At 37.6% G+C, this 21,120-nt stretch overlaps 2 protein-coding genes and 1 long non-coding RNA gene across 3 annotated transcripts in view; 1 reads left to right on the top strand and 2 right to left on the bottom strand.

Annotated features, from left to right (window-relative positions):
- Window positions 1-485, bottom strand: part of spata1 (spermatogenesis associated 1) — a 37,453-nt gene extending 36,968 nt beyond the window's left edge. Inside the window, 1 exon segment of the mRNA XM_089125361.1 lies at window positions 441-485. Within this exon segment, the coding sequence (XP_088981487.1) occupies window positions 441-485 (45 nt within the window).
- Window positions 486-1,641: 1,156 nt separating this feature from the next.
- Window positions 1,642-14,460, bottom strand: rpf1 (ribosome production factor 1 homolog). Its single transcript, XM_039653612.2, has 9 exons — window positions 14,133-14,460; window positions 13,739-13,795; window positions 10,759-10,839; window positions 10,572-10,667; window positions 10,295-10,448; window positions 9,487-9,569; window positions 8,901-9,082; window positions 2,263-2,389; window positions 1,642-2,150 (listed from the first exon to the last, which is right to left on the bottom strand). The coding sequence occupies exons 1-9, from the start codon at window positions 14,376-14,378 to the stop codon at window positions 2,109-2,111; spliced, it is 1,068 nt and encodes a 355-aa protein (XP_039509546.1). The 5' UTR covers window positions 14,379-14,460; the 3' UTR covers window positions 1,642-2,108.
- Window positions 14,461-14,889: 429 nt separating this feature from the next.
- On the top strand, window positions 14,890-20,884 carry LOC148970117 (uncharacterized). The gene is made up of 2 exons (XR_016148612.1): window positions 14,890-16,516; window positions 19,669-20,884. It is a non-coding gene; the product is annotated as an uncharacterized LOC148970117 (long non-coding RNA).
- Window positions 20,885-21,120: the final 236 nt, after the last annotated feature.

The following is a 21,120-nucleotide window of genomic DNA, read 5'->3' as shown; positions in this document are numbered from 1 at the left end:
GTTTTGAGTTCAACCTGATTTATAAAATATATATTTTATATAAAATATTTTTTATAAATAATTTCCATAAACTTATACCTATATAACTTTTTTTTTTTTTTTGGATTTACTTTTTTTTTTAATTTACTTTTTATTTTTTAATTTTTTTTTTTATTTACTTCAGCAATAATCTGCAAAGGTCTTCTTTAAAATGATACCAAACTTAAGTCTGTGCTCCAAAGCGTCACATTTTTATGACAGTTTTTTGACATGGACATTTTTGTCCTCTTTTTACCTATGAGTAACTTTTTTTAATTGATGCACAAGGGTTAATCGCCATCATTATCATCATAATCATTACACTGCTTAATGTGGTGTACTGTAAATAACTCCAACATGCTTACGGTAATTTGAGCTTACTTTCATCTAAATAAAAAATTACAGAAATGATTGCTGCTCACCAGCGCCAAACTTCTGCCAACACATTTAAAAAAAAAAAAAAACATATCTCTCTGACCCCATTTACACCTGGTATTAAAATGCGATCTGTATCCAGATAAGTTATCCGGATAATAAGTACCGATTCCATTTACACCTGGCCACATAAATGTGTTTTTGCAAAACGGATATAAATCCGATCTTAAACTCCCGCGTATGCAGATTTAATGGATTGCACGCCACCAAAAGCAACAGATTTGAGCTGCATTTCGTTGATCATCAGCTAATTTCCAAATCAAAGACATCAATAAAAGAGTGGCAACAGCCCTGGTAAGATAATTTCGTTTCTTTACTTGAAGATGATTGTGTGTTAAGCGTCCGTGACTTACTTTCACTTTTATTTGCGATGTTTGCACGTTGACTCGATGAATAGACGCTCAGCTGCTCATCTGCGGTGATGGGTGATGCGTGTCGCAGTCAGGTCGCAGTAGCAAGAAAAATAGACGTATATCTGGCCCATTGTTCATGACATTATCCGACCGGGCAGCCATTATGCATAACAGCCATTACGTTAAGACTGTGTTTTAAAAACTAGTATGACCAACTAACAGGTAGTCAGTGGAAATCAAATCTTACTTTCTGGTATCAAATTAGACAAATCTATGTTTTTTGTTTTTGTTTTGGATAACAAATTTAAAAGTTATGAATATTTTTAAAGAAAACAATTGATGACTAACCTGTGAGACTATTCTCATCCGTTTATACAACAGGCCCCAGATTTGTTCATTCACACTCATACACTTTCCATATCTTTATATTTGTTATTCTTATGTACTGTAAATTTATAAATCAAGGTATATGGTATATATTTGCTTTATGTGTGCTGTGTTTGGTTTGAACTATTGTGTGTAGATTATGATTTATTTTTTGGTTTGTGTACATGCATGATATTATACTTGTATAATAAGTATAAGAAAATATTCAAGTTCACTACTGAATAAATACACTTAGCAAAACAATATTTTAAGATTACATGTGACATAAAAAAAAAACATGTTTTCAAAACCGGCAAGAGTACAGCACTTATTTTTATTTTATTTTTTTAATTTACATAACTTTATAGCTATAAACTAAATCGTTCAACAACTCTGTCTCTGAAGACTTGCATCCAAACATTCTTTATAAAAAGTAAAAAAATAAAATAAAAAATTAAAACTCAGTGACCACTGTAAGAAACCATTTCTTTATTTAGAATTTTGAAGTCTACAATGACAGCTTAGTTTTTAAATTGTCCAATTTAATTTTATCAAATCTGAAAGTATTGTGTGTATGCCAGGTCAAGTTTTGTAAAAATAAGACAGAGCAAGATAACAGTCTTAATTACCTGAAATTTCACATAAACACCACAAATCACCTGTCTTGGTATCCATTTTTTTAATATATATATTTGAGTAAAGAAAGTATTTACTCAACTATTTAACCAGCCCTTAATTTGTCATGCCTCGAAACAAATCAAGTATCTTTCTGTCCAGCCACGTAATAACATTCTAATGCAAAAAATACAAGTAAATATAATACAGAAAATACACAGCTTGTGTTTCTGTAACACTTTTTTTTATTTCGTTTCATTATGTAAGGGTGTTTTTTTTATGAAACGTCAATACGGTTGTCCTGCGTTTCCCGTCTGTCCCTCAAAGATGGAATTTTCTTCTGCAGGAGTCCATTTCATGGCGCTGAAACATAGTAAGAAAGAGTTAATACTGCATGACAGACACAAATAATGGACAAATTAAACCATGTTTTAACAACGTTCTTCATAAATGAGATGTTAGTTTTTGAACTTACTTTGTGAACCCATTCATATTCCCCGAACTTTGAATCAAAGGTTCCTTTCTGTAAGGAGCGAAGTTTAAGAGTGAAGCGAGGTCCTAGTTCTTGTATGCCCACTCTTTTTTCATTCTTGAAGATGTACCTGAATGATACACATGAGTTTATTCAGTCATGTAGAAAACATTTTTTTAACCAGTTAATGAATAAAAGTAAAATATAAGCACTCAGAATATATAGACTGCTATTTAGAGTTTCTTTCTTTACTTCAATGTATTGGTATGTCTCTTTTCTGTAGATCAACTTTGTATTTAAAACACATTTGATCATAACAGGAAACAAATCTGTCTCCCCTCGTGAAAATCCTTGCACTATTGTTTTGAGACTATTGAGAGTATTTTTCACTGAACTAAAAAGAAAACATTAGACTTTGTAAATCCAGCCATGGGCAAAAGAATTTGTAGATTTTTTTTTCACGTGCTATGCTATAACTGGAAAACAACGATAAGCATTTCATTCGTTTTAAAGACTTTTATTGCCAAAAACATTCAATTTATGCAATATTTACAATGTTGACCCTTCTTCATAAGCTCTGCAATTGACATGCTGAATCCTTGTGGGCCAAATCCAGACTGACGGCGATCCATTCTTACCTTAATAGTGCTCAAAGTTGATTACAATTTTTGGGCTTATGTATGTCCATTCATATTTTGTGGATTGACCACAGCCTTAGGCCATCAAAGATCTCCGAGCCTTTTCATTATCATTCTTGTCCTGTGACATGGTGCTCCATCAAGGTGGAAAATGCACAGATCACCACCAAATTGCTCCAGGGTCGTAGGGAGAAATTGCTCTTTCAGAACGTTTTGATACCATTCTTTATTTATGGCAGTGTTTTGGGCAGGATTGTTAGAGAGCCCACTCATGAATGGTCTCAGGATGCTTCACTGTTCGCACACACAGGTGGTGATCATGTATTCTTCTCTGGACAATCAATTTTCCAAATGTCCCAAACAGTCGGAAGGGGTCTTCAGCAGAGAAAATAACCTTGCACCAGTCTTCAACTGTACAATCCTTATACTTCCTGTAGAATTTCGGGCTGTGTTTGATGTTTTGCTTGGAGAGAAGTGGCTTCTTTGCTGCCCTACTTCATTCAGGTCACTGTCCAAAAGTCTTTGCCTCACTGCATGCAGATGCACTCCTGCTGCCACTATTGAGCAAGCTCTGCACTGGTGTCGACACCATTCCGGAGCTGCCTCCTCCTCCTCATGTTAATTGCAATTAATTGTGCAGCCCAAATAAACTTAAAAAACAACATACTTCAAAACAGGCCGAAAGAAGGATACAAAATTAAGGCTGCTTTCAAAAAAATCCTTTAAATCAAGATGTCTGGATCTTGATGATGTGGCAGCCGAGATATACGACCTTACTAGGACCTTCAGTTTGAGAAGCAATCAATAGCTGCACAGCTTTCATTGGAGGCAACCATTGCTAACAAAAACAACAATTGGAAGCATTTCTTCTCTCTTTTTATAGTCATATAATCAATTAGTCTCAGCCTCAGATGTCACGCCCACGGAATGTTGGTTAAACGTTATATGGTAAACTTAACTGGAAACACTTCAGGAATGTCGAAGTCATAATCTGATTGGTTAGCCTAGAAATCTAGACGCACCCTAGCGGCAGCAAAAATCATTTCGCTGCCAGTGTGGTCTAGCAACTCTCAATAGACATTTTAGCTGGAAAAACCCAACTCAGGTCAGGCCAATCACATCGTGTATAGAGTCGGCGGGCAGGCTTAACAATGACGACAGAGTCGCGATGGTCAGAGCAAGCTCAGACATATTCGGTTTGAAGTCGTTCATCCTCGAATGCGGCGCCACGCACGCTGTTACAAAAAAGCGGTGGCGAAATGATCAACTTGTCATTTTTGCCGTGCTCGTGCAGACGCGTCGAGTATAAAGGCTTTGTTTACTCCGTGTTAGCACATGCTCTGATCGGTAACGGACCTCCGAATCATCTCCAGCGCCCAGCCTCCGAACCACCACTAACTCCGCCTCAGTTTCCCTCGTAAGCTGATATTAGTATTTAACATTCTCTATGATATTATTTTTTTTTAATGACACACTGTCTCTTTCTCTCTCATACACACATCACACGTCATAGCTGCCCATCGTTTCGGATGATGCCGCTTGCTTCGGGGTTAGGGAGGGGATCAATGACGTTGTCTCTTTCACTCTCACACATATGTAGGCTAGTTATAAACTCTTTAGACTTTTAATGATTAGTGGTTTATTTTTAAAGTTTGTGGGTCGTGTAAAAGACAAAAAAAAAAAAAAAATCCCTCATTTTTTTTGGGATGGATTCCGTGAAATCTCCCTTATTTTCAATGTTGACAGCTATGGACAGGACACGGTAAAAGTTTAATATATCAGCTTTCTCCGCTGACTACGTCCCCTTCTTCGTTGCTCTGATTGGTTGTCGCGCTATCCAATTGCGTGCAGAGAGAATCTGAAAGACAACCGTTTATCCCACCCCTCGGATTGAGTCCTGTCAATGAAGAGTTCTCAGACCAAACATCATGATGTAGTCCTGGCATGCCAGGCTACTGATTGGTTGAATTTTATCGGATTTCCGGGGGCCGCGAGTGTTGCGTTTATTTTCGGTCCGCCTGGAAACAAAGCGCAGACGTGTGATTGCGGAAGAAAAACTGTTGTGTTTACACGAGTGACAATGAGCATTTATCAAGATCAGCTAAACATGGGATTCTCAAAAGTATGCAAGGTTCACGGCATAGACTCTTTAAGAGATGTCCTGGGGCCCGTTTCAATAAGGAGGTTCAACCAACTCTGAGTTAAAGCTTGAACTCAGAGTTGACTTACCCTGAGATGGGAAACTCCGAGTTTTCGGTTACAGAACAGCTGAAATGAGTTAGTTCAATCAACTCTGAGTTGACTGACTCTGAGTTAAGCGCGTGCACCACAGCTATAAAAAGCCATTATCAATGGAGCGCAGATATTACGAGTCACCATGGCAACAGCGCCAGACAAAAAGAGGTGTTGGGTATAATTAATTACCAAGTAATCTAAATATTGTAATTTAATTAAAGGGATTACTCTTAATTCTTCTTTAATTTAAAATAAAATATGATGCAATTACATTAAATAGGCTACTGCATAAACTATAGACCAATTCAGTATAAAACAATAGTGGATTTAGCATACATTTTTAAAAGGTATATTTTTATATAACCTTCTCCCTCTACACATTTTGATCAATTCAAGAATAATTAATGCAATTGTACACTCACCGGCCACTTTATTAGGTACCCCATGTTAGTAACGGGTTGGACCCCCTTTTGCCTTCAGAACTGCCTCAATTCTTCGTGGCATAGATTCAACAAGGTGCTGGAAGCATTCCTCAGGGAGTTTGGTCCATATTGACATGATGGCATCACACAGTTGCCGCAGATTTGTCGGCTGCACATCCATGATGCGAATCTCCCGTTCCACCACATCCCAAAGATGCTCTATTGGATTGAGATCTGGTGACTGTGGAGGCCATTTGAGTACAGCGAACTCATTGTCATGTTCAAGAAACCAGTCTGAGATGATTCCAGCTTTATGACATGGCGCATTATCCTGCTGAAAGTAGCCATCAGAAGTTGGGTACATTGTGGTCATAAAGGGATGGACATGGTCAGCAACAATACTCAGGTAGGCTGTGGCGTTGCAACAATGCTCAATTGGTACCAAGGGGCCCAAAGAGTGCCAAGAAAATATTCCCCACACCATGACACCACCACCACCAGCCTGAACCGTTGATACAAGGCAGGATGGATCCATGCTTTCATGTTGTAGACGCCAAATTCTGACCCTACCATCCGAATGTCGCAGCAGAAATCGAGACTCATCAGACCAGGCAACGTTTTCCAATCTTCTATTGTCCAATTTCGATGAGCTTGTGCAAATTGTAGCCTCAGTTTCCTGTTCTTAGCTGAAAGGAGTGGCACCCGGTGTGGTCTTCTGCTGCTGTAGCCCATCTGCCTCAAAGTTCGACGTACTGTGCGTTCAGAGATGCTCTTCTGCCCACCTTGGTTGTAACGGGTGGTTATTTGAGTCACTGTTGCCCTTCTATCAGCTCGAACCAGTCTGGCCATTCTCCTCTGACCTCTGGCATCAACAAGGCATTTCCGCCCATAGAACTGCCGCTCACTGGATGTTTTTTCTTTTTCGGACCATTCTCTGTAAACCCTAGAGATGGTTGTGCGTGAAAATCCCAGTAGATTAGCAGTTTCTGAAATACTCAGACCAGCCCTTCTGGCACCAACAATCATGCCACGTTCAAAGTCACTCAAATCACCTTTCTTTCCCATACTGATGCTCGGTTTGAACTGCAGGAGATTGTCTTGACCATGTCTACATGCCTAAATGCACTGAGTTGCCGCCATGTGATTGGCTGCTTAGAAATTAAGTGTTAACGAGCAGTTGGACAGGTGTACCTAATAAAGTGGCCGGTGAGTGTATATTGTTAATTTGAAAGCATTAAAAGTGCAGTTTCTTGTCTCTCCTCCTTGTATTAATCAAGTGGTTGAGGTTGATATAGGATTTAGTAATATGTAGACCAATACTTTCTAGAGATAGTAATTATTACATTAATCTAACTACACCGTTGAAGATGTCATTTGTTGTTAATAATTCATAACTATTTTAGAGTAACTGTTATAATATCAGAGGTGAAACTGGAAGAATGTTATTCAACCTAAAGTAGTCTACTATTACTTTGATACATTTTTACTTAAGTAAAAGTAAAAATACCAGTCTAAAAAATCTACTCAAGTAAAAAGTAGTTAATTTAAAACATGAGTAAAAGTTGCTGAGTAACTTGTTTAACAGCGGGGGTGGGGTAGGGGACTCCCCCATGTCGGGTTGTAACGTATGAGAGTTTCACAGTATGAGAACCGTCTCAGAAAATATCACGGTTTATGGTATTAAACAATTGTTAAATATATAAACTGCATTATTAAATTACGGTTATTATTTTCATCAGTTAAAATGACAGTTAAATAAATTAAACATTTGTTCAATAAAACATAATATCAACTAACTTCAATAATTGATTATGATTATGATTGACATCTTATTTTTTATCATGAATAACTTGAATAACATGAATAATTAAATTTTATTACAAATTTTTCAATGATTTAATAGAAATATATTATCCAAAACAGTGGTAATCAAATAAAAATTTAGCAAATGTTTTAATCCTTTTATTTTTTGGCAAAGTGCTGCAAAACAGATTTAGTCAATTAAACCATGGACAAACAATATATATATATTCCTTAAAGAATGTGTAAATACATTTTAGTATTATTGTTGGTGTTTAAACAGCACTTCCTCTTTAAAAAAGGGGAGGAGACCGCAAGAAACTCTGGGTTTACTGAAGAAAACCTGCTCCCGACCAGGTTAGGTTCACAGAGTAAGTTACCATGGTAAGTTACCTCTCTTTCAGAAACGGGCTTGACTTACTCTGCTTTCTCGGGTTTGATATACCCCCCTTTCTGAAACGGAAAACCCAGTTTCCCTCATTTCAGGGTTAACATACTCAGAGTTTTCACTTAACCTCCTTTCTGAAACAGGCCCCAGAAGTTTTGTTGGAGGCACTTAGTGGAGACAAAAAGAGATATTTTAGCCTGTTTGCCGACAGGATTTGGGAAGAGTATTATTTTCCAAGCCTGGCTGACCCTTTGTCAGCATTTAGAAGGATTCCCAGCAGATCCAATTTTACTAGTTGTGTGTCCCCTCGTATCTATTGTGGAAGATCAAGTTAAGTACCTAACTGCGAAGGGGATATCAGCCACGTTTTGCAAACATGAAACAACAGACGCCGACATCGCAGCTGGCCGATTCAGTATTGTGTTCGGTTCTCAGCTTTGACTTTAGAGTTGTGTCCACGAAATAATCTGTGTTTTTTTAGTTTTAGATGCTTTGAAGGTCTGAACAAAGTCTGCATACGTTTCCTACTGATTTACTCTGTGTTTTGATCAGATGTGGTAGTGCAGACGCCATTGTTGTTATAAGTGCACAAACAGATCAACGACTTACTGCTTGTTTTCTTCTCCTTCTTTGATTTTCTATGCTGACTGACTTGTTGCGCGGCGGTCTGCTGTTGTGGGGACATTTCCACGCCCCGAAACAAACTGTAATTGGTTGTTTGACATGTCGGTCAAACGGCCTTATGGGCGGGCCCTGACCAAAGAAAGCTGCTATGAATTCCAGACCTTCAGCCGTTAGTTACGCTACGCTACGCGATACTAGCAATATCAGTCTGCTCCAAACAGAATAATGTTTTTATGTGAGAAATACTTGTCCATATTTTCCCATGTGCTGATGCGATTAGTGAAATTATGTCATTTGATGTCATCATTTTTGGCCAATAAAGCTTTTTGCAATTAATTAAAATACCTTCGATCACTCTGCACAATAATCTAGAAACAATTCGTTTCAACAACAACCGAAGCTACAAACTTGTGAAAAACACAACATTTATGTTGTAACATTTAAATATAACACTTTTGGCCATGACTGTATGCTTTATGGATTACAGCAACATTTTAATTTACCTTCAAACTATTCAAATAAGAGAACATTTACCTGTGAAACCTGAAAAAGATGAAGTCTCTCTGATTATGAAATGTGGCGACCTGACGGCCAACAAACTGTGGATCATGAGGAAATAGAGCAGCAAACAGCCGGCCGATGGAGTGACCGAGTCTAGTAGAAAAGTTGTTGAGGATGACTTCTGGGACGTGTTCTGTTGGGCTCTTTCCTTTTCTCTAGTGAGGAAAAACAAAAAAGTTTAAGGACTGGGCTGTGCGCCTTTCAGAACTGACAGAAATGCATATTAATCTAACTAATTTCCTGAATTTGAATTGATTTAGCAAATAGGACATTTAATATTTTAGTATTAATTACACACAAAATCATATTTTATACACAACACATTAACCATTACCAGAAACAAATTTTGGGGAACTGTGGGAAAAGTCATCCCTGTAACACTCTATACATATTAGTGGAAATATGTAGCATCATAAAAAAAAAAATGGGCCAGCAAAATTCCTTGTGTGACCATTACATTTCTTAGAATTACAATCAAGTAATAAACAGAGTAGTTCCAAGAGGGTCCTCACACCATCGGTGCTCGGGCTAAAAAAAAAAAAAAAAAAAAATCCTTCACCTTCATTTCCTTGCGAAGACGAACACTACTGAGTTTGAAATGTGCAGTTGGCCCGTCAGGAAGGTGACACAGAACCAAACCGTCTGTAAAACTTTAAGTAAGGGAAAATCCTTGTGTAGAATTCAGCGAGCGTTGGTGTCTTTGTTTCGGCAGTATTTTCAATTTTGATATTTATAGGTCAAACTGTTCTTGTCTTTCAGTCATATAATACAGGTATGGGGTCCACCTCAAAGAGCATGCACAGAGAAGTCCAAATTAAACATGATTTAATGACTCGTAAATGCAAGTACACATTGATGGCCTAAGACACGAAATGAGTGGTTTGTGTGAGAAAACGAACAGTATTTATATGGTTTTTACCTCTTGTATCCACAGCCACGTCCAGGTGATCTTAGGGCGCAGGCACTTCGGTCTGCACAAGTGCCGGAAATGATCTAAATATGGTCTGTTGATATATCAAAATCGTATCCATACCGATTTCATGTACATCTAAATATGTTTCGATCTTCACGGTGAAAGGTAACACTTCCGAAATCTCTATGCAAATAATGAGTGACGTACACGCGTGAGAGATCACTTCCAGCGCTTGCATAGACCGCATTAGTGACAGACAAGAGCGGTTTGATCTAAAACTATCAAAATTGAAACTACTGCGGAAACAAAGACACCTACATCTTGGATGCCCTTGAGGTAAGCTAAAACATACCAAAAATGAATTTCAAAGTGAACTATCCCTTTAAGCGGACAATACAACAAAATCTCACAGATCTAAGAAGTGGTCATATAAAGAAGTCTGAACAAAGGATACTTGGCACCTTTCTGTCCTCATTTATCACTATCAGATAAGTGAAACCTCTAGATACACACTGTGGAATGACTCTCTTCAATGCCAACCCTCTTCTGTAGTAGACATGTGAATGTGGGATTACTGTTGCCAGCTGATCACAAAACCTCACTGTCCTCTGAAATCAGGAAGAGACAAACACATTAGAACAAAATGTTTGAACGACATTACTATTATTAAATAGTTATTTACAACATGAGTGAATTAGCAAACAGTGCAGTATACAGAAAGTTGAACTCACTCCTCTGGGCCTATCTGAAGTGGTGATGAGAACTTTGGGATTTATAAGCCGATTGAAGTAAGCAGAGAACTCATCAGTTCCTTCATCAAAAGCCACCTGGATTTAACAAAATTTAAAAAGTTACTTAATTTTTTTAAAATGATGTCTACAGAAGAAGACAGTAGGTGGAATAAGGATCACAAATCACCTCCTCATCCTCTGGGTTGACTGTAGTTTCATCATATATTCTCTGGTTTTCTATTGTTTTGGGAACTTCTTTAGGTGGAGCCTAAAATGAAAATTATTGCAAACACCAATAAAGAAAAACAACAACAACAACAAAAAGCAAACAAACAAAAAAAAACCCAAAAAACTAATGGAATTTTCTGACAATGACTTGCAAATGTACAAAAGTTTAATTTGCCACATATTAACTACAAATGTAATGCATTTGATATGAGCAATTTACCTGTTAAATATAATATATTCATAGAAAAGCCAAGCCATATTTTAAAAAAAGGCAAGCAAGAATCAACCGGTTCCTTTAATAAATCTTCCAAACCAATTCAAAAAGTTAGTGTTTGAATCAGTCTGACGAATATTGAATAAACTCACAGAATCCGTCAGAGCAGTTCCTGATTATTTCTAGTAACGTCCATCTAGAATTGAAGCCAGTTGTGTACTTGAGGTTTGTGAAAACTTATATCAGGCCATCCTTAAAAATATTTTGGTTTGCAGTAACAGCAATTTTTTTTTAAAAAAAGGGTCGGTAGGTAGGTCTATATTTTTTTTTTTCAGGATTCAGTTAAAAAAAAAAAGTTAAATTTTGGTCATGGTGATCATGAATTTTTTTTTTTTTTTTTTTTAATTGCATACTGTGACTGGGTCTTCAAACTGTGCATCCACCACTAGGTGTTATTGCAACCTACAACCGGTTACGTTTTTAGGCCAGTCACAAAATGAATAAATATCTACTGTATTTGTTATGCAGCAGTGTGCAGGCTTTTTTTTCCCCAAATACATGAGATATAAGCAAAAACAAGTACAAACACATGGTGAAACAAAGAATACAATTAAACAAAGATACAAATTAGCCTATATACACAGTGCTTTAATTTCAGAAAGGTCTAAAATTAGCTACTTTTCAGTTAAGTGTGTTGCGCTGTCTGAAAAGAAATTTAATTTAGTAAATCAAATGTAAAATGACACTGCATGGTGTATCATAGTTAGATTAATGCTTATTAAAGTTTAAGTTAATAATTCAAGAGCTGCGAGTGATTTTTCTCTGCCTTTTGTTGTGTTTGATTCCCATTACTGGCTCAATCGTCACATGTTTATTAGACTACTGCTGCCCCTTTAAGACCGAGTGCGGATCTAACAGATGACTGGTGCACCACCATATCCTCCCAACTATTCACATCCATTTAAGACATAAACTGTGTTTAAATGAATCTCAGAGCAGGTCATTTTAGATTTTATGTATATTTGATAGTTTAGCTGCGCACATGAAGCCCAAAATGAGGCTATAGCCTACTTTTCTTGTCCCGTTGCAGTGCATTTCGGAGCACGCATCACCTTGTGAACAGCGTCTCTTGCGCAGACTTTTGTGCTTTTAATAGCTCTTTTAATGATTGAACCCGTACGCAGTTTAGCAACAGTACAGACTGCATTTTACAACAATTACCGATCGTGCTGATTCTGACGGTACGTTTGGGTTTTAGGAAGAAATGACAGCGCAACGCTGTGAAGGGAAGGAAGTTGCGCTATAGACAGAATGCGTCTGTAATGGTTTCATCTCAAATATCTTTTTATAATCTTTGAAAGCGGAAATCTAAAATACAATTAGAATAATATCCCAGATCTAAAGTGTAGGTAACCACGTTCTGTCCTCATCGTCACTCATTAAGCAGGGCTGTCATGTTGTTCGCGCTGTGGCTCCGGGTGAGAGATCGCTCTCTCTCTTCTGGACTGGGAATAGCAAAATTGCATCAGACAAATTGTTTAATATTATTATTATATATAGATATGGTTGATATTCAGCCCATTTAATACCGGGTTTACCAAGCGGGAACACTGAATGAAACTAAGCGAACGTATAGCCTAAGCCTTATAGACAGTGTGACACGGGTAAACCAATCGTGTAAACATAATCAGATGACTAATCATATGACGCCACGGGTTTTTATTTAAAAGAAAGAACGTAGCCTACGTTTGTAGACATAAGCAACTTTCACAATACTAACTAAAATATCATTTTATGGAATTTGAATTAGTCGTTTGAAGAGTAAAAAAAAAAAAAAAATCGGTCGGTCTGAACGCAAGTTACAACCGGCAAGTCGGTCGGACTAAAAGGGAAAAAAAATAAAAAATTGGGTCGGCCCTAAATTGACAGGGTCGGTCGGGTTACGGCAAACAAGAATATTTTTAAGGGTGGCCTCAGTATCATTATTGTGTGGTTATTCACATGATATTCACTTATTCATATTAAGTATCTCAGAAAGTTTTGAGCATTGTAGGCAATAACATTAAGAATGATTTTTTTCCCCATTCACTATTGAATCGTTTTCCCCTTACCACCAACTAAATTATCTAAAGTATCATATTCATATTTAATTATTAGCTTTTAAAGTATGGTTTGAAATTAAAATAATTTTATAAAACATTTAATTCAGAGAAGTATACATCTACAAAAGGATTTTGTAGGAAACAGTGAAAGTTTTTTTTTCTTCGTAACATTTTTCAGATAGCCTAAATTATGTGGCAACACATCTAAATGAACCGGTTTCATGTAAGTCAACTTAATCGGACCTCACAAATTACATTGATTGTGCAAGAATAATTTTTTTTTTTTTTAAAGTCTCACTGCATGCAATGAAACATAATGCCATGGTAAAATAGAAATTAAATTACATTTTTACATGATTATTGAAAAATAACTGTTTCAAAAGTTTTCTTTTTTTAAATCACTTTCTTTAAAAACGTTAGCATAATATATTGTGTAATATATATTATATTAATTGCCCATCCCCAAGTGCAAAGAAACCATTTTGCAAGGAAATGAGATTTACTTGATCATTTAATGTAATTGAGAGACTGAGAACATCAAGATTTTAGAAAACTTATCTGATGATGCATAGATGCTGTGAAATGCAGGAATTTCAGTTGATGTGAAATGTCCATCAACATACCTTATCACCAAGAGCTTTTCTCTCTTTCTTCCTTTTCTTTTTCAGCTCCAACTTTTGCTAAAAGACATAAATGACAGCTTTAACATAATAATATATGAAACTCTTAACATGTTCCAGAGATGGCTGTGTTTTTCAGGCCTGAGTAAGCAACATACGTAAAAGTGGTCAAGTTTTGGTCAAGTTTAATTATTCTTTAAAGAAAACAAATCATTCTTGTATACTTTTTAGGGTAACGTTACCAAAAGGCACGTTTGTCTTTTTGGCCATCTTACGACTATTCTGCTTTTGTTTGTCAAATGGCTGTCTGTCCTGGCAGCTCCCCTAGGGCTTAAAACACAGCCAAATTGTGCGTTCAAATCAATAAGAGTGTAACGTTATGTCTGTGAGATGTCACCTTTCTTTTCTGCTCCTTCAGTTTAAGGAACATCGAATGTCTGCGCTGCTTGTTTTTGATATCAGACATGCTGAATGTGGGAGGAAAACACGCTCCTGACACTGGCTTCTCCTCTGTTACTTCACTCTCCGCCTGATCCATTTTCTCCACTGGAGCTTTGCCGGGTTTCGGCTTTCGCTTAAGGTTCTTCGTTTTCCCTTTTTTCTTAGAAACACTCTCTGAAGTTGTTAATTTGGTAGAATCCATTTTCTGTTGCTTGTGTCTTCTCTTCACGTGTGTGAGAAACTCTACTTCCGGTTCAAGTGGACATTCCTGCTGCCACGTGAGTTTGTGTTGTGTTTAGCGTCTTCTAGCGGATAGTCAGATGATTTTCTCTTCTTCGCCGTATGTGTGCTCGGCAAGACCGTTTTGTGTTTGAACGCCCCCAAGTTGTGTTTTACTGTAACTTCAGAAGTACCAGACACGTGAGCAAACCCGCCAATCTTTCTTTTATAAAATACTTTTCTTTTAAATAATGTCTATCTTTTTAATAGCGTTGCTGAAGCAGATCTATACACTATGCACCCATAATCTATTGTTGATCTTATCAACGCACAATACTGTTCTTTTCTAAATTTCTAACACATTTTTTCAACTGTTAGGCAGGGTTGACCTTGTAGTAGCATTACTGTCCAACTTCAATCCTTGATCACTTGAATTAAGATTATAATAATTTTATTTTTAATCACAGCCACCAAAAAAAAAAAAAAAAAAAAAAAAAAAAAAAAAATCAAACTTGACCTCTGATCATTCTGAGGTTGATTTCAAATCATAACTGAATAGAAATAATACCGTCTTTGAAATCAAATCTTTGCGTATCTATGACAGGAAACACTTGCATACACAATGCCTGAAAGAAAAAAAAAATCTTTAAAAAAAATAATAATTCAAACTCAAATTCAAACAAAAGAGCAAATCAAAAGCATCAGAACAAGATTGTTTTACTAAACTGCCGTTAAATGGCAGGAGGCATGATAGTGCACATCAAAAAGAGGCAAAGCAACAAATTAACATTATTCACCCTATAGCTTTTTACAGAAAATATTTGTAATCGTACACATTTTTCTAAGTAACTGTAATTTAATTACAGATTTTTCTGAGTAGCTATAACTAACACATTTTTTTTTTTTATGGTTTGTTTCATGTTTTGGATTTTGTTTATGGTTCATCTTTTGGATCTTTGGACACTGTTCATAAACTGCACTTGGGTTCTCAACTACAACTTTACCTCAGTGGACTATTGCAATAAATAGCAACAAATTTAATATGAGAAAAGTAAATCCAGGCACAAGAGTAAGTCCATATGGAGCAAGGCACTTGATATAAACACTTGGGTATAAACCATAGACCGTAAAAAAAGATGGACGACGCCCCTTCGCTCTTTTCCATCAGAGAGAACTGAAGCCGCCAGTGTCTCGATATGACGCTGACATCTTGGAACTTGAGTCTGCGCACTTGCGTGTTTCGGGACCAGTCATGCGCAGTCGTGAGCAGGAAGTAAAGCCGCAAAATCATGGCTGCGCCCTCATTATCTCGCTGAATCAAACGCAAGCACCCGCCCCGCACTTTCATTAAGTGTCCTCTGTCTGCTTCGTTCTTCTCCAATGATGTCTGCTGATTGCAGAACCGCGTTAAAATAAGGTAAATACAACTACTAACCGCATAATCAACATTATTAAAAAAGTCTGTTGGTGCTTCAGTGACTACTTCGCACAGAAAACCTGTCACTCACAGCTGTCAATCATGTCAGAGCACCATTTTTAGCATCACATAACTAACTAAAAACAAACTTATTTTAAAAATGAACACTTGAAATTACATCAACGTGATAGAAACTACAGTAAATTACAGAAACTATCTTTGGAAAAAGGATATGTGAAGTGTAATTTAATTGTTTAGTTGGTCTCGCGTCCCATTGAATAACATGGGGAGGCGGGGGTTATGAGCTATACTAGGTCCGGTCACAGGGGGGCGATCGAGACGTTTTGGGTTCACTTTTGAGGTCTTGTGCGGCATGCTTGGTAATAATACACAGGATAACCTGGGGTTAAAAAGGGAGAGGTGAGGGTAATGAATTGCTATGGAAACTTACGAGGGCAATATGGAAACAAACTAAACACAGGAAGTGAACACCGGAAAAATAGGAGTAAAAAAAGTCAGCTCGGTAATTTCTTGGAGGAGTTGGATATGTAACTGTCATCCTTGCCTGAGGATCCTAACTCCTCTTACTTGGAGACTAGCTACAGTACTTCAACATTCACACAGAAAAACCTCAGGCTGCTGACTTCCACACTCTGCTTGCCATATATGACCTCAACTGTGTGTTTTGGCTACTCACAGATCAGGTAACCAATTTTTGACCTTTTTTATACATGCTACTGCTCCATTGATCATTCAATGGTTACTCCACTGCACACCTCAGATGACTTCCTCACTCTTAACCTCAACCTGGCTCGGTGTAACTTACACACACTCTCACCCTCCCCTCTATCCTCTTCACTTCCTTACCCTAATCAGTCCTCATCACTTTTGATAACAGTGCTTGTGGTGCTATTTTCTCTACTTTAATATCATTTTTAGAAAACTTCTTTCATCTAGGCCAGCCCACGTCACCCCCTCTGCTTCCTGGCTAATCTGATGTTCAGCAAAGTTCTAAACTCAGGGCGCAAATCGAAGGATCCTAGTGACCTTGGTTTGTATCAATCACTCTTTTCTTCCTTCTCTGCAAATGTCTCCACTGCTAAAACTACTGCTACTACCACAGCAAACTTAACAATTCTTCTTAAGGCCTGTTCACACCGGGACGAATTTCGCGCGCGATATTCGGCGACGTTTAACGCCTCATGACTAAACAATGGGCACCAATGTGAGTGTTCACACCGACGCGAAAAATGCCACGCGTAAAAGCGTCATTTTAAAAAAAAACCGCCTCGGGTTCGTTTTTTTGGTTTGACGCGCCGCGTCAAAACCTATCCGACCAACGGGATTGGCGGGTTTGCTCACGTGTCTGGTACTTCCGAAGTTACAGTAAAACACAACTTGGGGGCGCTCAAACACAAAACGGTCTTGCCGAGCACACATACGCCGAAGAAGAGAAAATATACCGGGCAAGATCAAGATGAATGCTGAGCTGCTGGTCTCGGAGCATAAAGAGCTATATGATAATATTTATAATATTTATAATATTTACATTATATGTTTGTTTGTGTTTTTTTTCTCTCGCTCAATCCCCATGTATGAGGACGAGTGTAACGTTTGAGTGGTTTTATTAAACGCGGGGAAATACGAAAACTCTCGTCTCTCGTGCATCATTCGACAACTAGTGCTATGTTTTTATCTCTGGGTAACATCTCAACTTTGCGTCACACATGTCCTGTTTCCACGTCCTGTCCTGGCTGTTTTTAAGTGATGAAAATGTCCTGGTTTTCAAAAAAAAAAAAAAACTGCTGGGAACCCAAACAGCAAACTGACATTGAATCAACGTGGAAACTACGTCTCTCATGACATCGAAACAACGTTGATCTGGCATTGTTTTGCTCAGCGAATTAACGTTGAACCAACATCGGACGCGGCATTCTTCAAAGCTAAATTAAAATCGAAAAATTGGTTTGCTTTCATAACGTTAAAACAACGTTGATTTCAAGTTGATTTTCCGTTAGTTTTGAAAGAATGACGCGTCTGACGTTGGTTCAACGTTAATTTGATGAGCAAAACAATGTCGGATCAACGTTGTTTCGATGTCATGTTTCCACGTTGATTCAATGTCAGTTTGCTATCTGGGAAAGATCAGTTCTACAGCAAAATATAGATGGGCAAACAAGGTGGATGAGGAAGAAAAACAGGATAAAGAGGATGAAAACTAAAGATATAAATAGATTTTGTTGGTTCGTTTTTGTAAGTTCGTGAGAGCTATTTTTTGTTACATTTGGAGGCATTTCTTTTAGTTATTTATTATTTATATATTTATTTTTCTAATACAGAAGACATTATTTATATCATTATTTCATTCATTTTTTTATCTGTCATAATAAAACATTGAGACATGAATATGATCACCCTAGTATAGGCTAGTATTCTGTCATTATTTCTGTTTTACATTAAGTGCCATCTAATGTCAGGGAATGAATTTGCATGTTCACTCGGCTCATCGTCAGCGAAAAACGCTTGGGTGTGAACACAAAAAACGCGTTGAAAAACGCTGACGAATAACGCGCGCTGATATTCGTCCCGGTGTGTACGGGCCTTTACACTCATCCTTTTCCTCTCTTCTTAGTCCTCTTCCTCTCCCTCCTTCATCAACCCTAACAGCTGACCACATTAAGGCCTGTTCACACCGGGATGAATTTCGCGCACAATATTCGTCGACGTTTAACGCCTTCAATGGGCGCCAATGTGAGTGTTCACACCGACGCGAAAAAACGCCACGCGTAAAAGCGTCATTTAAAAAAAAAAACACCTCGGGTTCGTTTTTTTGGTTTGACGCGCTGCGTCAAAACCTATCCGACCAACGAGATTGGCGGGTTTGCTCACGTGTCTGGTACTTCTGAAGTTACAGTAAAACACAACTTGGGGGCGTTCAAACACAAAACGGTCTTGCCGAGCACACATACGGCGAAGAAGAGAAAATATACCGGGCAAGATCAAGATGAATGCTGAGCTGCTGGTCTCGGAGCATAAAGAGCTATATGATAATATTTATTAGTATTTCTGTAATAATAGTATAGTATAGGGTGACCAACAGTCCTGTTTTCCCGCGACATGTGTAAAACGATCACTTTGTGCTTTATAGAAATCTGAGTTGAGATGAGAACTGCGCATAGTGTGCGAAGTGTCAGTTAGATTTTGACAAGTGAGGAAGAAAAACAGGATAAAGAGGATGAAAACTAAAGATATAAATAGATTTTGTTAGTTCGTTTGTGAGAGCTATTTTTTGTTACATTTGGAGGCATTTCTTTTAGTTATTTATTATTTATATATTTATTTTTCTAATACAGAAGACATTATTTCTATCATTATTTCATTCGTTTTTTTTTAATCTGTCATAATAAAACATTGAGACATGAATATGATCACCCTAGTATATTCTATTATTATTTCTGTTTTACATTAAGCGCTATCTAATGTCAGGGAATGAATTTGAATGTTTACTCAGCTCATCGTCAGCGAAAAACGCTTGGGTGTGAACACAAAAAACGCGTTGAAAAACGCTGACGAATAATGCACACTGATATTCGTCCCGGTGTGTACGGGCCTTTATTCACAAATAAAACAACCACTAGCCACCAATTTTACACACATCTTAACAGCAAACACACACATTCTCCCCTCATTCACTTCAAACTCAGAGGCAGAAGTCTCCATACTCATCCTATACAATCACCCTACTACCTGTCCACTTGATCCTATCCAGCACTTGTATAAAACAACAGATCAGTATCCCTTCTACCATTCATTTCTAAGACACTTGAATTAGTCGTGTTCAAACAAGTCTCTACAGTTCTCTGACAGTTAACCTCCAGATCCTCCTTGTCAACCCTTATGATGAAGGGTATCCCAGGAACCGCGCACTCCAATGGTTCAAGTCTTACCTCTCAGGTAGGTCATTATAGGGTGTCATGGAGGATTGAGGCCTCTGGGCTCAGTGCTTGTACCTCTTCTCTTCCCCATTTACTGTACATGTCATCACCAAGATCTGTCATTCAAAAACATGATTTTTCTTATCACTGCTATGCTGATGACACACAACTCTACCTCTACCACTCATTTCAGCCAGACGATCCGATGGTAGCTGCTCGCATCTCAGACTGACAGACATTTTTTGCTGGATGAGGAACCAACTCCAACCCAACACTTAATCACAACTTCGTCATTCAGCTAGGTTTGTTAAACACAAATCCTTTCAGGACAGCCAGGAACCTTGGAGTTGTGATTGATTCTCAGTTAAACTTCACAGGCCACTTAGAACTGTCCAGTGCTGTAGATTTGCCTTATACAATAGTAGGAAGATTAGGCCCTTCCTTTCAGACCATGCTAGACCTTGTCCAAGCTCGTGTTCTATCAAAACTCGACTATTGTAATCCTCTCTTGACAGACCTTCTAGCATGCACTGTCAAACCTCTGCAACTGATCCAGAATATTGCAGCAAGGGTGCCAAAAGAAAACGCATGTCACACCTCTCTTCATCGATTTGGAGGACTGTTTATGGCAATCAGTGATTACAAGCTGTGAAAGTCCAACATGATAAAATACCTTGAGTGAACTACCATGCTTAAGAGAGAGTAACAAAAACTCATTTTGGGAACAATGATGGGCTAATGTTGCTGAATCCTAAATTAACCCTTTGCAAAGACCTACTCTACCGTAGTTACTAGGGGTGTCACGATTTCGATATTAAATCGAAATCGATCGAAATTAATTCAATGGTATCGAAATCGAAATAAAAAATGGTATCGTCGATACTGCCACGCCCCATGTCGCGTCCGTGATGGAAAGTTCAGATCGTTTTACTGACTGTATTGTTCAATCTCGTTCATCAAAATTAACTAAACTTTTTTTCTAGTCATTTCAGGGGCTTTAAATGTTATACTATTAAGTTATGTTACTTGTTTTTGTTATATTTTAAATTTGGCAATGGTGTAGTGTACATTGTGAACAAATTTATATTGCATAATGCATAAATGTGTAGTCTAAAAATTGCATAGCAATCTGCGCTTTACATTTTTTTTTTTTAAATCGAGAATCGAATCGAATCGTGACCTTAGAATCGATAACTTAATCGAATCGAGGATTTGGAGAATCGTGACACCCCTAGTAGTTACTGTTGCTACGTCTGACAAGCCATGGCGCTTTCGCACCACAAAAGGACACTGACAGAGCACTGACAAGCAGGTTACTTTTGATATAAACAAAGTCTCAGCTTTCAAGTTTTGTCACTTTTAAGAAATTCAAA

This window comes from Pimephales promelas, chromosome 21 (assembly GCF_988280905.1).
Source record: "Pimephales promelas chromosome 21, fPimPro1.hap1.1, whole genome shotgun sequence".
NCBI classification, from domain to species: Eukaryota; Metazoa; Chordata; class Actinopteri; order Cypriniformes; family Leuciscidae; genus Pimephales; species Pimephales promelas.
The sequence above is the reverse complement of the archived record's forward strand: the minus strand, read 5'-3'. Positions and strand labels throughout refer to the sequence as shown.

Bases quoted from the DNA above. Each gene is read 5' to 3' on its own strand.
- rpf1 (XM_039653612.2), bottom strand. From the start codon at position 14,378: ATGGATTCTACCAAATTAACAACTTCAGAGAGTGTTTCTAAGAAAAAA. The intron at 10,840-13,738 runs GTATGTTGATGG...TTTTCATTTTAG, and splicing joins GAAAAGCTCTTGGTGATAAG to GCTCCACCTAAAGAAGTTCC. The intron at 2,390-8,900 runs GTAAATGTTCTC...TGTATCATTCAG, and splicing joins ATCTTTTTCAGGTTTCACAG to GTACATCTTCAAGAATGAAA.